Raw genomic sequence first — 15,785 nt, 5'->3', positions numbered from 1 at the left:
AAGCAAGCTCGAGAGGGAAGCTTTCCTCTCCATCACTTCCACATGCCGGCAAGCACAACCTCCATTCAGGATCTGTGTCAAGACGTTGAGACTCTTGCTGTATTCGTTTCTAATCTCTATTTCATCATCTATATTCATCTTCTTTACTCTTTCGTTCACAACATGTATCAAACGCTTAATCATAGAATTAAATGTTATGATAGTTTCCATTGTCATTTCTCTGTCTCTTTCCGTACATCCATTATCCATTTTCTCCATGATGTGTTCTCAATCCCCTGGGTAAATGGCAAGAATTAAGCGAGTAAGTTAATTGGTGTTAAGGAAATAATTAAGTTTAGCTAAAGCATGCTCAACAGCATCTTCACCTGTGAGAGAAGAAGTGATGATGTTATTCCGCCTATCGAGAGAAGGTTGGAAGAATGCGTTAACTAAAGCAAGAAGTATTTCCAGAGATGGAAACAACCTTGCGTTCATCACATTCATCCCTGTTTCACCATAGAGATATGGGAATGCGGTCGATCACCGAGAGGTGTACGCCAAGGGAAAGCGGAACCTTAGTTGCATCTTTAACGCAATTGACAAACTTTTGATGTTTTTACTATATACTCTTCCTCTTTCTGCTTCATTCATAAAGACTTGCCATCGCATACATCGAATCTTTGTACAACTCCACAGTCAGTTCTCGACCTTAGTATCGTGTATCATTATCTTGTATCGTGTATCATATTAGTTTAGGATTCATTTTATTAACGCAATTTTACTTTCATCGCAATTTACATTTCTATATAAATCACCATTCTTTATTCATTGTTAAAAATCGGTCGCATGTATCACAATAGTAGCGCATTAACGAAAACAATCCCTGTGTTCGACCTCGGATTATTCTGAGAAACTTGCGTTGGAATTATACTTGGTTTCAGTGCAAGGAAACTTGTGACACACACTACCCCATCGCATACTACAAGTATATAACAATCAACGCATATATTTAGATGTAGTATCGAATAAAATTCTCTTTATTCCAAAGTACTTGAGCGCATATTTAGCACATCATTCGTTTCATCCACAAGCCATGCGTTGTTGACATAATTTTTAATCGAAGCTACAAGTCCATGTCCCCGTTACCAGTTCCATGGCAATGGCGCCATAAACTTGTAACGCAAATTTTAGTCTTTAACAATGCAAGGTTCAAGTCCATGCGATACTACTTCTAGATATGTGTTAATAATGAATGTTTTTGTAGTATGCTATGCGTAGTCACAAGTTTCCTTGCGTTGTAACCAAGTGTAATTCCACCGCAAGTTTCTCGATGTGATCCGAGGTCGAACATAGGGACTGTTTGAGGTTATTGCGTTATGTTTGTGATACATGTGACCAAGGGGTTTTTTTTCAATTTATAAAAGAGTTGTGTGTACAAGTAATTAAACATGCGATAAAGTAAAGTAAAGCGGTAAAAATGCGTTAATAAAATAAATTGCGATAAAGTAAACCTAAGCTAAGATGATACAAGATATAGGTTTGATGATACAAGATATCGAGGTTGAGGCTGACTGTGAAGATTATACAAAGATCGTGTTATGCGGTGGCAAGTCTTATGTGCAAAGCAGAAACAGAAAAGATAATTAATACAAACAGCACAAGCTCTTTAATTGTGTTAAAGATACAAGTACAGTTACGATTTTCCCTTGGCGTACACCTCTCAGTGACTGGCCGCGTTCCCACATCTCTATGGTGAAATAGGGACGAACTTAATGAACGCACGGTTGCTTCCATCTCTGGAAGTACTACTCGCTCTAGTTAACGCATTCTTCTAACCTTCTCTCAATAGATTAGAAGGGCATCTTCACTTCTACTCTCACAGGTGAAGATGTCATCTAGCATGCCTTAGCTAAACGTATTTATCTCTTTATCATAGATTAAGTTACTCATCTAATCCATATTAATTACCAAGGGATTAAGAAAACTTCGTGGAGAAAACGATTAATGGAGGAATGGAAATAGACAGAGAAGTGGAAATGGAAATGATCGACACATTCAATAACACTATTTAGCATCTGATACATGATTTGTGAATGAAGAGATTAAGAAGATGAAATACGATTGATGAAATAGAGTTAGAAACAAATACAAATAAGCGCCAATGTCTTGGTGCCGATCTGGATGGAGATTTGCTTGCTGGTGTCGATGGAGCGAATGGATGGATGAGCTTCCCTCTCAGGCTTGCTCAACCGGTAGACGGGATCTAAGCACAAAGCTTCACGGTGGGGATGTGGCAGAATTGCACTGAGACTTATCTCTCGGCCTTGGCTCTTTTCTTCCCTGATTTCTTTCGATCAGTACTCAACTCAGCCTCTCTCTAAAAAATATAGCATAAATTAGCCCTCGTATCAAGTATATCTCTTCTCTGAATTCTATAGGGGTATTTATAGGTGAAAAGCTTTGACTCTTGGCTTATAGACCCCACTTATTGTTATGGAAATTATGAAGATGGAGGAATAAATATTCCTTTTTTTATGCAATCAGACCGTCAAATCTGCACAACGGTTAGTTGTACACATGTCACAATCCTCTGTGTTTGCGTTGCTCAGCTGCATCTTTCAATCGGTTGCTCGCATGCAGTGTTGTTTTTGTTACCGCATGTGGTTAAAATTCAGCTCGGGATCGACTGTCGCATTGCGCCGTCATTGCGCTAATAGTCTCTTCATTGTTGATTGACGGGCGCAATGTGATAGAGATACGTTGTTCAGTTTTCTCTCTGAGCCTTGATCGCAAGCGGTGACTTGGTTTCCTACAAAACAAAGTAGAAATATCCTCTTCTACCATCTTGATGATGTTAGTGGGTATAATTGCGATAATTTATAATTATTGTATTTCTTAGTTAATTTTCATACAATCGACGCATATTTTCTCTCTTTTGGCCGTAATATCTAAATAAGGCAACATAAATAACTTGTATTTCTACAAGTTATCACACCCCCAAATTTAGATGCTTGTCCTCAAGCATATCTTCTACTAAGACAATAATGCTCAATTCCTATCCTATATTTTTGCGTCGATTGGTTGCTCCGAATGTTACACTTAGGCACATTACTTAACAACGCAATTTTCTTCTATTCTTGCTAATTCTTAACAAAGCCCTACTTTATTCTTCAATATAATAATGTTCTGCTCAAAGATGCTTTTCTAGTTTTTAAAATAGAATGTTTATCTCTTATTTGTCAAAACAACTTGGTATGTCTATATGCGGTGGTTAAACTTTGTGTCGTTTATTAGAGACTGTTGGTCATGGTTACACCCTTCGTTTTGGTTTGTTCCCACGAGTGTCATGCAAACATCCAACTACGATTGTGTGCCAATTTAACCTTTAACTCATGATATTCAGAGGAGTTGTCTCTTGCATTCTTTTATTTTTCTTTTTTTTTTCATTTATTTTCATACTGTGTTGTTCTTGGAAACCCACCTTCGTTTTTGCTTGCTCCTACAGGTGTCATACGAACATCCAACTACGAGCAGGCTCCTTTCACAACTAAACTCTTATCAGGTTGGGATTGTTTTTTAGGTGTTCCCTTGCACTGACATTGGAGTTTTGTATCAATTTTTTTCCCTTTTTTTTTTTTTTTTTATGGAAATGAACGCATTTTCTTAATCATCATATATTCTTGATATCTGCTCAGACCTTCCCCACCCCCAAATTTAAAGATGAGCAAGGTCCTCATTGTGTTGTTTGGATAGACTAGACAAACACTTAGAAAAAAAAATTCAAAAAGAAGGTTTGAGCAAAACTTTGAAAGATAAAAGGTAAAGTACTGCTAAACTAAGAATTAACTAAGTGTTAGTCAGAATTTACAAAGTATGGGAAATGTTTCTAAGTATAAACATATATTACATCATAGCAATGCAATGAAGAATGCAAGAAATAAAAGATTAAGAATATTGCAAATATTGACAAATGATGATAAAGAAAAAAGCACAAGCAAATGGAGTGAATATATACTCAATTGTATTGAATATTAACAAAGTATACAAATAATGAAAAATGGTGTATTTTAAGCTAGAATTGATCCAGAAGTTCTAAGCTGATCCAGAGATCAGGTGTATTTTTCGCGCAAGAGCACATCAAAACCGAATTAGGCAGAGAAGAAACATGGCTAATAATAATGAGGGGCCCGATGGGAATCAATGTATTTCTTGCTGTTGACTGCAACATCCCAATAAGGAACTATGCGACGCTGAGTTTTCATACCTTCTTGCCCGAAATTTCAAAACCCACGGTTGAGGAGAATGCAAGGTTTGAGATAAGGCCGGTCATGCTTTAAATGATCCAGAATGCTGGACAATTCAGAGGTCTACAAAGAGAAAACCCACATGCTCATTTGACCCACTTCGTAGAAATATGCAACGCATTCTCTATACCTGGTATGATTCCAGAAGGAATTAGATTATATCTCTTCTCGTATACATTGCCAGATGAGGTAAGAAGGCGGGCTCAATCATTAGAGCCAAATGAAATCAACGCATGGGATCAGTTGGTCGAAAGGTTTATGAATAAATTCTTCTCTCCAGCCGTCAACGCAAGGAGACGGAGGGAAATGTTGAATTTTGAACAGAAGGGTTATGAAACTTTGAGAACCGCCTGGGTGCGATTCAGGAAATTAGTGAAGAACTGTCCGCACATCGGGATTCTCGATTGCGTTCTGATGGAGACTTTTTATAATGGCTTGGATCGATCAACGCAAGCAATTGCTGAAGCCTCCACGATGGGAGGATTAATGGAAAAGATGTATACGAAAGCAAAGATCATCTTAGATCGCATTTCGCGAAAGACAGATGAGTGGTTAGATAACGGGTATGAGGAAAGAGGTTCAGAGTAAAGAAGAGAAGAATGTGCCATTGTACCAGCTGATACAATGAACACACTGGTAGACCAGATGACCACAATGACCTCGCTCCTTTAGACTATGGCTATTCAGCAAGGACATCTCTCTCAAGGTTCAGCGTAAGCCAATGTGTTGACACACGTGGCCGCAATAAATTGCGTTCAATATGGAGAGGGACATTCAGTGGAAGTCTACCCACTGAATCAAGAATCCATATACTCTATTCACAACGAATCATTCGACAACACCTACAACCCTGGTCGGCGGAATAACCCAACTTTCAGTTGGGGCGGGAATCAAAACCAGGGGAGCTAAAGTAATCGTCAGAGCAGTCATCATGGGAATCGAGGCAACCCTCCAGTTTTCAATAATCAGAATCACAGCCCAGGTAATCTTCAGAGTATACCACCCTACGACCAACCATCCTTTTCTGACACCTCTTTTAGTACCTCGTCTTTGGAAACACTACTGAAACTATATTGAGAAGAACGAGGCAATTAAACAATCGCAAGCTTCCTCCCTTAGAAATTTGGAGGAGCAGATTGAATAGCATACGATCGAACTTAAGACTAAAGCGCCTGGTACACTGCCCAGCAGCTCGGGAGGATTGGGCCACGTGCTAAAGAGCAATATCAAGTAGTGACATTGAGAAGTGGCAACACAACAGCCCCCGTGCCACCAGTACCGGACTCAGTAATAAGACCAGTAGACTTAACCATCAATGATGACCATTCGACCATAAACGAAAGAGTTACCAGTTTGGGGGAAAGTACATCTACAAAGGATGAATGTCAGCAAGATATAAATTCAAAATCACCGCAACCTTCAGCTCTTAAAAACAGCAAGCATAGGACCTCAATGAATAGCCAATTGAACAGGAAGTACAACGGGATCCTCCACCTTTCCCGTCCAGGCTGAGGAAGAAAGATGATAGCAATCAATTCCAGAGGTTCCTGGATGTTCTCCGAAAACTATATATCAACATTCCCTTAATAGAAGCATTGGGACAGATGTCCAGCTATGTGAAATTCCTCAAGGACATACGTGCCAACAAGAGGAAGATCGGGGAAAATGAAACGATCGCATTAACATATGAGTGCGGTGCGCTGTTTCAAAATAACATCCCCACAAAAATGAAAGATCCCGAGAGTTTCACATTGCCATGCTCGATATGAGGAAAAGAAGTATAAATATCGGAAACACAAGACCAACCATAATTACATTGCAATTGGCCGATAGATCGATAACGCATTCCAAGGGAAAAATAGAGGATGTACTTGTGCAAGTAGATAAGTTCATCTTCCCTGCTGGCTTTATCATATTAGACTATGAAGCTGATGTTGAGGTGCCTATCATCTTGGGTTGCCCATTTCTTGCAACAGGGCGAGCACTGATCGATGTACAGAAAGGAGAACTCACCATCAGGGTTGAGGATCAGCGAGTTAAGTTCAACGTTTTCAATGCGTTGAAATACCCGAGTGATATGGAAAATTGTCAATATGTTGAGGAATTGCAGAAAGAACATTGGCATGAGCCCCTAGAAGAATCGGAGGAAGAAGACTTTGGGATCGGCGCAACGTGGGAGGAGAATTGCGCCGCAATTAAAATTGAGTCAGATTTTGAAACAAGCAAGTTATCTGAACGAACAACACAACGTACTAAGCCATCTTTAGAAGAACCACCCATGTTAGAGTTGAAGTCGTTGCCAGTGCACCTCAAATATGTTTATTTAGGAGGCAATAACACTTTACCGGTTATTATATCTGCCTCGCTGAGCAAAGAGAAGAAGGACACACTTATCCAGATCCTAAAAAACAATGCAAAAGCTTTGAGATGGACCTTAGCGGATATTCGAGGGATCAGTCCTTCGTATTGTATGCATAAGATTCGTCTGGAAGAAGGAAAAACAGGATCTATAGAAAAGCAACATCGATTGAACCCTGCCATGAGAGAGGTTGTGAAGAAAGAGATAGTGAAGTGGCTTGATGCAGGCGTCATTTACCCCATATCAGATAGCAGCTAGGTAAGCCTAGTGCAATGTGTTCTAAAGAAAGGGGGTATGACGATCGTCACCAATAGAAAGAATGAGTTAATTCCTACAAGGACAACTACGGGGTGGAGAATCTATATGGATTACCGCCAATTAAATCTGGCCACAAAGAAGGACCACCTTCCACTCCCGTTTATTGATCAGATGTTAGATCGACTTGCGGGAAATGAATTCTTTTGTTTTCTTGACGGCTACTCAAGGTACAACCAAATTGCGATTGCACCGGAAGATCAAGGTACAACCAACTTTCACGTGCCCATTCGGCACATTTGCATTTCGTCACATGCTGTACGGACTCTATAATGCACCAGGAACCTTCCAGAGGTGTATGATGGCAATATTTTCAGATTTCTTGGAGGAGTCAGTCGAGGTATTTATGGATGACTTTTCAGTTGTTGGCAATACTTATTACTCCTATTTATCAAATCTTGAAAAAGTCTTGAAGAGATGCGTTGAAACGAATCTTGTTTTGAACTGAGAGAAATGTCACTTCATGGTTGAAGAAGGAATTGTGCTAGGTCACAAAATATCAAAGGCAGGATTGGAAGTTGATCAAGAGAAAATTGACGCAATTTCCAAGTTACCACCACCAGTCAATGTGAAAATGCTTAGGAGTTTTCTGGGACATGTAGGGTTTTATCGAAGATTTATCCGTAACTTTTCTCAGATCGCAAGGCCCCTAAATGCGCTCCTCGAGGTTGACCGTGAATATGATTTTTATGACGCATGCGCTGAAGCANCTAAAAAATGCGCTCATCACCGTACCTATTCTGATTGCGTCGGATTGGATGCAATCGTTTGCGTTGATGTGTGACGCTAGTGGATATGCAATGGGCACAGTCTTGAGTCAGCGCAAAGATAAGGTTTTTCATCCTATCTATTATGCTAGCAAAACGTTGAATGATGTACAAGAAAATTATACAACCACGGAAAAAGAAATGCTCGCAGTGGTATTTGTGCTGGAGAAATTTCGACAGTACTTGATTGGAACAAATGTTGTGGTGTATACTAATCATTCTGCGATCAAATACCTTATGACGAAGAAGGATGCAAAACCAAGACTGATAAGGTGGGTGTTTCTCAGCAAGAATTTGACCTAGAGATTAAGGATCGGAAGGGCACCATGAACCAAGTCGCAGATCATTTGTCAAGGTTAGAAAATTGCGAGGTTCAGAAGAAAGAAAAAGATATTAAAGAAAGATTCCCTGATGAGCTACTGATGTCGGTATGCGTTAATGTTCCATGGTATGTGGACATTGTAAACTTCATAGTTTGCGGCCAAGTACCAAAAGACTACACATACCAGCAGAAGAAGAAGCTGAGACATGACGTCAAGTTTTATTTCTGGGACGACCCTTTCTTGTATCGACTTGGACCTTATCATATTTTGCATAGATGCGTTCCTGAGCATGAAGTTAAGCACATTTTGGAGCTTTGTCACAAGTCCCCTTATGGAGGACATTTTGGTGGGCAGCGGACCGCCGCAAAAGTCCTACAGAGTGGCTATTTTTGGCCAATACTATTCAAGGATGCCCATGCCCATGTTGTGTAGTGCGATAGATGCCAGAGAACAAGGAATATGTCTAGACGAAATGAAATGCCCTTGACTTCAATCTTGGAAATTGAATTATTTGATGTATGGGGAATCGAGTTTATGGGCCCATTTCCGCCTTCAGAAGGTCATCAATACATTCTGGTCACGGTTGACTATGTATCGAAGTAGGTTGAGGCCATTACACGTGATAAGAACTATGCGGCCATGGTGGCGAAATTTCTCAAGAAGAATATCTTTACCCGATATGGAATGCCCCGTGCCTTAATCAGCGATGAAGGCTCACATTTCATCAACCACATCATCACCAACCTGTTGACCAAGTTCAAGGTCAGCCATAGAGTTGCAACCGCTTATCACCCACAAACCAATGGACAGGCATAAATTTCTAACGGAGAAATCAAAGCTATCTTGGAGAAGGTAGTCAATACCTCTAGGAAGGATTGATCACCCAAGCTCGATGAAGTATTGTAGGCATATAGGACTGCCTTCAAAACTCCAATAGACATGTCCCCATATGCTCTGGTCTTCGGAAAAGCTTGTCATCTGCCTCTCGAGTTGGAACACAAGGCAATGTGGGCAAGCAAAAAGCTTAACTTTGATCTAGCAAGCACGAGGAAAGTCCGAAAGTTGCAATTGAACCAGTTGGTCGACTGGCGAATGAACGCCTACGAAAATGCCAAGCTCTATAAGGAGAGAACCAAGAAATGGAATGATGACCGCATAAGCAATCGAACATTCTTCGAGGGTCAACAGGCACTTCTGTTTAACGCACGCTTACGATTATTTCCAAGGAAATTCAAGTCCCACTGGTCTGGCCATTCCGCATCGAGACTATCTTTTCCCATGGCGTAGTAGAGCTAACAACTAAAGATGGGAACAACACATTTAAAGTCAATGGTCAATGAATTAAGCCCTACTACGGGGGCGATGTGGAANTAACAACTAAAGATGGGAACAACACATTTAAAGTCAATGGTCAATGAATTAAGCCCTACTACGGGGGCGATGTGGAATGACGCAGGGAGACCATCGACTTAGGCAAGTAGGATTGATCGCTTGCGTGGATGCTATGGCGGTAACTCCGAAAAACTTCTTTCAATTAGCATCCCTATATCTATGTTTAAGTGCTTTCTTTACAACTTTCATTTACTGATTTTTTTTTAAAACTTCGTTATTTAATGCTTATTAGAATTCGCCTTTACTGCTTTACGTGTTTACTTTCAATTTAATTCAATTGAGTATTTCCATCTCGTGTTTAATTTCTTTACTTTTATGCATTAGTGCCGTTGTTTTTAAAATTTATGTGAATGACTGAATAAAACGATGAACACCACAAAGTCTTATCAACTTGTATGTTTGATGAATTAAAAAGAAAAATAAAGATTCGTATGCATTGAGATGATGGGTGCATCTTGTGATAACAAGATACACTTTGCGTCCGTCCAACACAAAAGCATTGCGTTGAAGGGTGTGTCGTGCTCGTATGTATTTTTCGCCCATCTTTAGTGAAAACGTACTATGTTGAGGTAATGTTACGCCAGTAGAAATATCTTGCGCCCGTCCTCCAAAAATACACTGAGTTGAGGGGTGTGTTGCGATGATACATGTGTTGTTCTCGCCCTCTGCAAATATGCATTTGCGTTAATGGAGGCGTGGTGTTAATCTTTAATCTTGCACCCGTCTGAATCAAATACAAAGGATAAATTTCATTCATTATTTTTCTATGTATAGAAGCAATTACGTGATTCTTTGTACATGCTAAAATTTTGTATTGCGTTATTTGTAATTCTTTGTATACTTGGTTAATTTTTAATACAACTGAGTAACAATTCTCTCCATATGCATTAGCCTCTCATTTATCATCCTTTGTCAATTATTGCGATGTTCTTTATCTTATACTTTGTGTTATTCATTGCACTGCCATGATGAGTTATATGCACACCCTTCGTAACATTTCCCATACTTTGCATTTTCTGACTAACACTTAGATAATTCGTAGCAATAGCACTGCTTTACCTTTTATCCTTCAAGACTCTGCTCAAACCTTCTTTTCAAAATTTTGACTAAGTATTTGTCTATTCTGTCCAAAACAACGCAATGAGAACCTTGCGCATCTCTAAATTTGGGGGTGGGGAAGGTCTGAGCAGATTCAACCAAGTGGATGCGATCATTAGAAAAATGCGTTCAGTGTGAAAAAAAAAATCATACAAACTCCAATGTCAGCGCAAGGGAAAATCAAAATACCAACCTGATAAGAGTTAAGTCATGAAAGGAACCTGCTCGTAGTTGGATGTTCGCATGACACTCGTGGGAGCAAGCCAAAACAAAGGTGGGTTTCCAAGAACGACGCGATATGAAAAGAGAAAAAAATGAGAGGGAAATAAAAGAATATAAGAGATAACTCCTCTAACCATCAAAAGTTAAACTTAGCTGAAAATCAAAAGTTGAAGTTGAGATTGGCACACAACCATAGTTGGATGTTCGTATGACACCCATGGGAACAAGCCTAAATGAAGGGTGTAACCATGATCAACAGTCTCTAATAAAATAAAGCAACCCGACCACCGCATTCAAGTCGTATCAAGTTGTTTTTACAAGAAGAGGTAAACATTCTTTTCAAAACAAGAAAGGAATTTTTGAGTAGAAATTTGTTGTATAAAAGAATAAAGCAGGGCATGTTTATGAATTATCAAGTATAGAAAGAAATTGCGTTGTTAAGTAATGTTGCCTAGGTGGAGCATTCGGAGCAACCAATCGACGCAAAATAAGGATAGGAATTGAGCAATATTGCCTTAGTGTAAGATATGCTTGAGGACAAGCATATATCTAAATTTAGGGGTGTGATAACTTGTAGAAATACAAGTTATTTATACTGTTTTATTTAGATATTGCGGTAAAAAGAAAGAAAAGTTGCGTCGATAGTATAGAAATTGGCTAAGAAATGCGAAAATTATAAAATGTCATCAATACACCCACTAACACCATTGCGATCGTAGAATACAGTGTTTCAATTTCTGTTTTGCAGGAAATCAGTCACCGCATGCATTCATGGCTCAAAGATAAAATAAACAATGCATCTACTTCGCATTGCGCCCATCAATCGAGAACGAAGAGATGATCAATGCAATAACGGCGCATGCGACAATCGATCAAGAGCTCTAGCGATTAACGCAATTTCAACCACATGCGGTAATAAAAAATAACACCGCATGTGGTGATCGATCGAAGATGTAAAGAGCAACGCATTTGCGGAGGATTCTGACAAGTGTACAACTTTCAGTTGTACATTTCTGACGGGTTGATTGCGTAACAGAAGAAATATTCACTCTGCCATTTCAGGAACTACCATAACAATACAGTGGGGACCACAAATTCAAAGAGCCAAGCTTCGCCTATAAATAGCTTTTGCAAATTCACTGAAAGATATACATGAATACATAGAGATGTGCATATATTGATTTTGAGAGAGAGACTGGTCTGAAGCGACTGTCTAAAGTAGATCCGAGAAGAACCACGAGACAAAGCCGAGAGGTGAGTCTTCGAGCAGAGAATCCTTCCAATCCCCGTAGTTGAAGCTCTGTGCGAAGGTCAATTCTACTGGAAAAGCAAGCCTGAGAGGGAAGCTTTCCTCTCCATCACTTCCACACGCTGGTAAGCACAACCTCCGTTCAAGATCTGTGTCAAGACTTTGACACTCTTTCTGTATTTATTTTTTATCTCTATTTCATCATCTGTATTCATCTTCTTTACAATTTCATTCACAACATGTATCAAACGCTTAATCTTAGAATTAAATGTTATGATAATTTCCATTGTCATTTGATATGCATTAATGGATTGCATTGTGCACTCAAGTTTCCCCAGCAGAATTCAAGTGTAAATTCCTTTGAGTTTCCTGGTAAGTCCAAGGTCGAACATAGGGACTTGTGAAAATAGTTGCGTTGATAATGTTTATGAAAACTTTGTGGTAACCAAGTAAATAAATAAGTATGTGTGTGTTGTTGAGTTGATGAAAAAAGGAGTAAATAAAGGCGGCGGATTTTGAGAAAGAAAGTTGTGTTGATAGATTCAATGAGTATGCGATGAATGGGTTGAGAAGATCTTTAGCTAGTGTTACTCGGGAATGCGTCAAACTTTACGATCATGCTAAAACCAAGCACAACAAGTCATTTCCCAATGTAAATGCGATGCTCCTAAGTCTAGGACGCATGTGTTGAATGCAAAATGTGTATAGAGCTTATTTCTAAGTCTCTACTCTTGTCCTATGCATTGATGCAAAATGCATGAAAGCAAGGTGACCGCATACAATCATATCTTATTGCTAAAATGCATGTGATGCGTTAATAACAAATAGTGCTCATTCCTAAGCACCTATCTCTCGTTTATGTGTTCTAATCTGGCTCTTCTAAACCTAGATTCTAACTTGACCTTCCCAAGTCTAGATCCTGTCCTTAGACTACCCTTTCGAGTATCTCTAGTTGACGAATGAAGCATACATAAACAAGATAATCAAAAAGAATGAAGATTCCCTTGTTGTGCTAGCTAAATGCTTCTCAACCCATTCAACTGTTTTAGCTACTCATGCGTGAATTACAGAAAGTGAACAGATATAGTGTCACACCCCGCCCCAGAACACCCTCTTAGCCTAGGAAAGGGCGTGACTGATAGCAGTTATCAACCCTTTGGTTGACACTGACTGCTTAATAACTCTTGTGAAAATAAATCTGATACCAATAAACAAATTCAACAACCAACTGATTTAGTCAAGGAGATAACAACAATGGATTTAGTAGGCCCATCTTATATTACAACAACGATATAGCGTTTATACAACTCCAAGACTTAACAACAAATTTACAAGAACAACCGTAAAACCCTCCGGAAGTGTAACTGTGGCATATGGAAAACCTTGACCTTAGCAGTACCCTGGAACTCCTCACTTTTTCGCTACCTAGGGGGGGAGGGGGGTAAAACATAAAACATGGAAAACATTAGCTATAAAGCCCAATGAGTGGTGCCTTTAGATAAACAAATAACTTTGTCAACATGAATATATTTTTGGGAAAGCAATGCATAGTCAACAAGAACATTACCACAAGTTCATTATTATTTTTCAGCCAAACTGTTGGACGATCCCCAGCTCGACCACTGGTTAAAACAACTAACCCCAGCTTGACCGCTGGTTATCACATAATATAAACATCCCCAGTACTTTCACACGTATATTAAGACAACAACAATTCTTGTGGAAACTTTTCTTATACCCTATTATCCCGCCAATGTGCACATCAACTATTTTTCCCGCTAGCTATGCTTAGGTAATTTGACTATATTTCCTGCCGGTCGTCACCACTATTATTTTTCGTCGACCGAGGCCAACTATATTTTCCCGCCAAGTACCTTTTCAAGCATGCTAACTATATATCCCGGGTACAATTCCAGTTTCCAACACAAACATACAAGCAATATCTTAACAAGCATAGTAATAAGATAAACATATATCCCTGATCATGCCAATTTAACATTATCCCCTACATATATTTACCTATTTTATAGTAATTAATATCAACAATACAATACAACAATAACCACTCACCTTGGTTGGTTAGGAACTTTCCTTTCCGAAGTTCCTTAGGTTTCCTTGGTTTCCCTTTTGAATCCTAAATTCCAGATTCAAATATCAGCTTAGATTACTCATAGTTCCAGACCTTATTTTACAATATTTCCTTCTGCAAACATGTTCTAAAATGTCTCAGAAATCTTACCATAAAATCTTAGCTCATAAATTCTCTTGTTTTGTCCGAAATTATCAAAACATTAAGACTGGCCCAGCATACCCGACAGCTCAACCCTTCTGTCTTTTCCTCATTCTCCAACCCGATTCCTTGAAGCTTTCTTCTCCAGAAGCCCCACCATGAAAACTAGACTCTTTTAGATTTTAGATGGCTTTGAAATCACATCAAACACACGAGTATTCTAGAAGAATGTCTTGTTCCAAGTTGATGCTGCTTTCTAGACTTCACTGTCCAATGCGTCCTCTTTGAACTTCTATGTACAATGCATGGATTTTGTTATCAACGCAAGGTTTCCTCAACTTTCCCACTCTTCTTTATGTATTTTGAGTTGTGATATGAAGAATGAAGTCTTTGGTCCTATTTATAGGCATCCAAGATTTTCTCCATGGCAGACACCTTCTACTTGGCCGCATGACCAAGTGTCTCTTCCTTAACACCATGAACGCAATCTTTGCATCAGCACAACCCATAATGTGTCTTCTTCTCCTTTCACCAACGCATCCAACGCATCTAACACATCCATCATCCAACGCATCTAATGCATCCAACACATCCATCATCCAACGCATCCAATGCATCCATCATCCAACGCATCTAACGCATAACACATCCATCATCCAATGCATCCAACGCATCCAACGCATCCAACACATCCAACACATCCAACGCATCCAACACATCCAACGCATCCATCCAGCCTAATGCATTGGTCTAACCTCCAAGGCATGCGTCACTCCCACTTCAACTTCTTCCTTGGCCTAAATAATCTCTCCAAGATCTTATGGCCAATGCACGACAATGCCTAATCCAACACTTAGTCAATTTTTCATCAATTAAAGCTTAACTCAACTATTCAGGGAAAATCTATTCAAGACCTAGAAATTTCCTTCACTTCAACATAGGATTTAACTTTTACTTAGTTAATTTCCTTAACCACCTGCTTAAGTAGGAAAAATGGAAATCTGGGTTTCACATATAGAGAAAGATGTTCCATTCTTATAATTTGATTGTCTTGGTCTTCAGGAGCTATCATGATTTGATTGTACCTGGCATATCCATCCAAAAAGCAATAAAAGTCATTCCCTGCCAGTCTGTCTAACATTTGATCAATGAATGGCAGAGGGAAGTGATCTTTCTTTGCGACAGCATTCAATTTGCGGTAGTCTATGCAGATGTGCCATCTAGTGATGGTTGTTTGCGGTATTAATTCGCTGTTCTCATTGGGGACTACTGCCATTCCTCCTTTCTTCAGCACACATTACACAGGACTGACCAACGTGCTATCTGCAATGGGATAGATAATGCCCGCATCCAGCCACTTGATAATCTCCTTTTTGACAACGTCCTTCATCGCAGGGTTAAGTCTGCATTAGTTTTCAATAGTTTCTTTGTGGTCATCCTCAAGACGAATGTGGTGCATACAATACGCGGGGCTAATTCCTCTCATGTCAGTGAGCGTCCAGCTAATTGCTCGCACATGCTTCTTGAGAATGCCCATTCACGCATTC

The 15,785-nt window shown here is 39.4% G+C and overlaps 1 protein-coding gene across 1 annotated transcript; it reads left to right on the top strand.

The window, feature by feature from the left end:
• Positions 1 to 8,986: 8,986 nt before the first annotated feature.
• LOC120067560 lies at positions 8,987 to 9,334 on the top strand. The gene has a single exon (XM_039019108.1). The coding sequence runs from the start codon at positions 8,987 to 8,989 to the stop codon at positions 9,332 to 9,334; it is 348 nt and encodes a 115-aa protein (XP_038875036.1).
• The last annotated feature ends 6,451 nt before the right edge of the window (positions 9,335 to 15,785 follow it).

Source organism: Benincasa hispida, chromosome 12 (assembly GCF_009727055.1).
Source record: "Benincasa hispida cultivar B227 chromosome 12, ASM972705v1, whole genome shotgun sequence".
Taxonomy (NCBI): domain Eukaryota; kingdom Viridiplantae; phylum Streptophyta; class Magnoliopsida; order Cucurbitales; family Cucurbitaceae; genus Benincasa; species Benincasa hispida.
The sequence above is the reverse complement of the archived record's forward strand: the minus strand, read 5'-3'. Positions and strand labels throughout refer to the sequence as shown.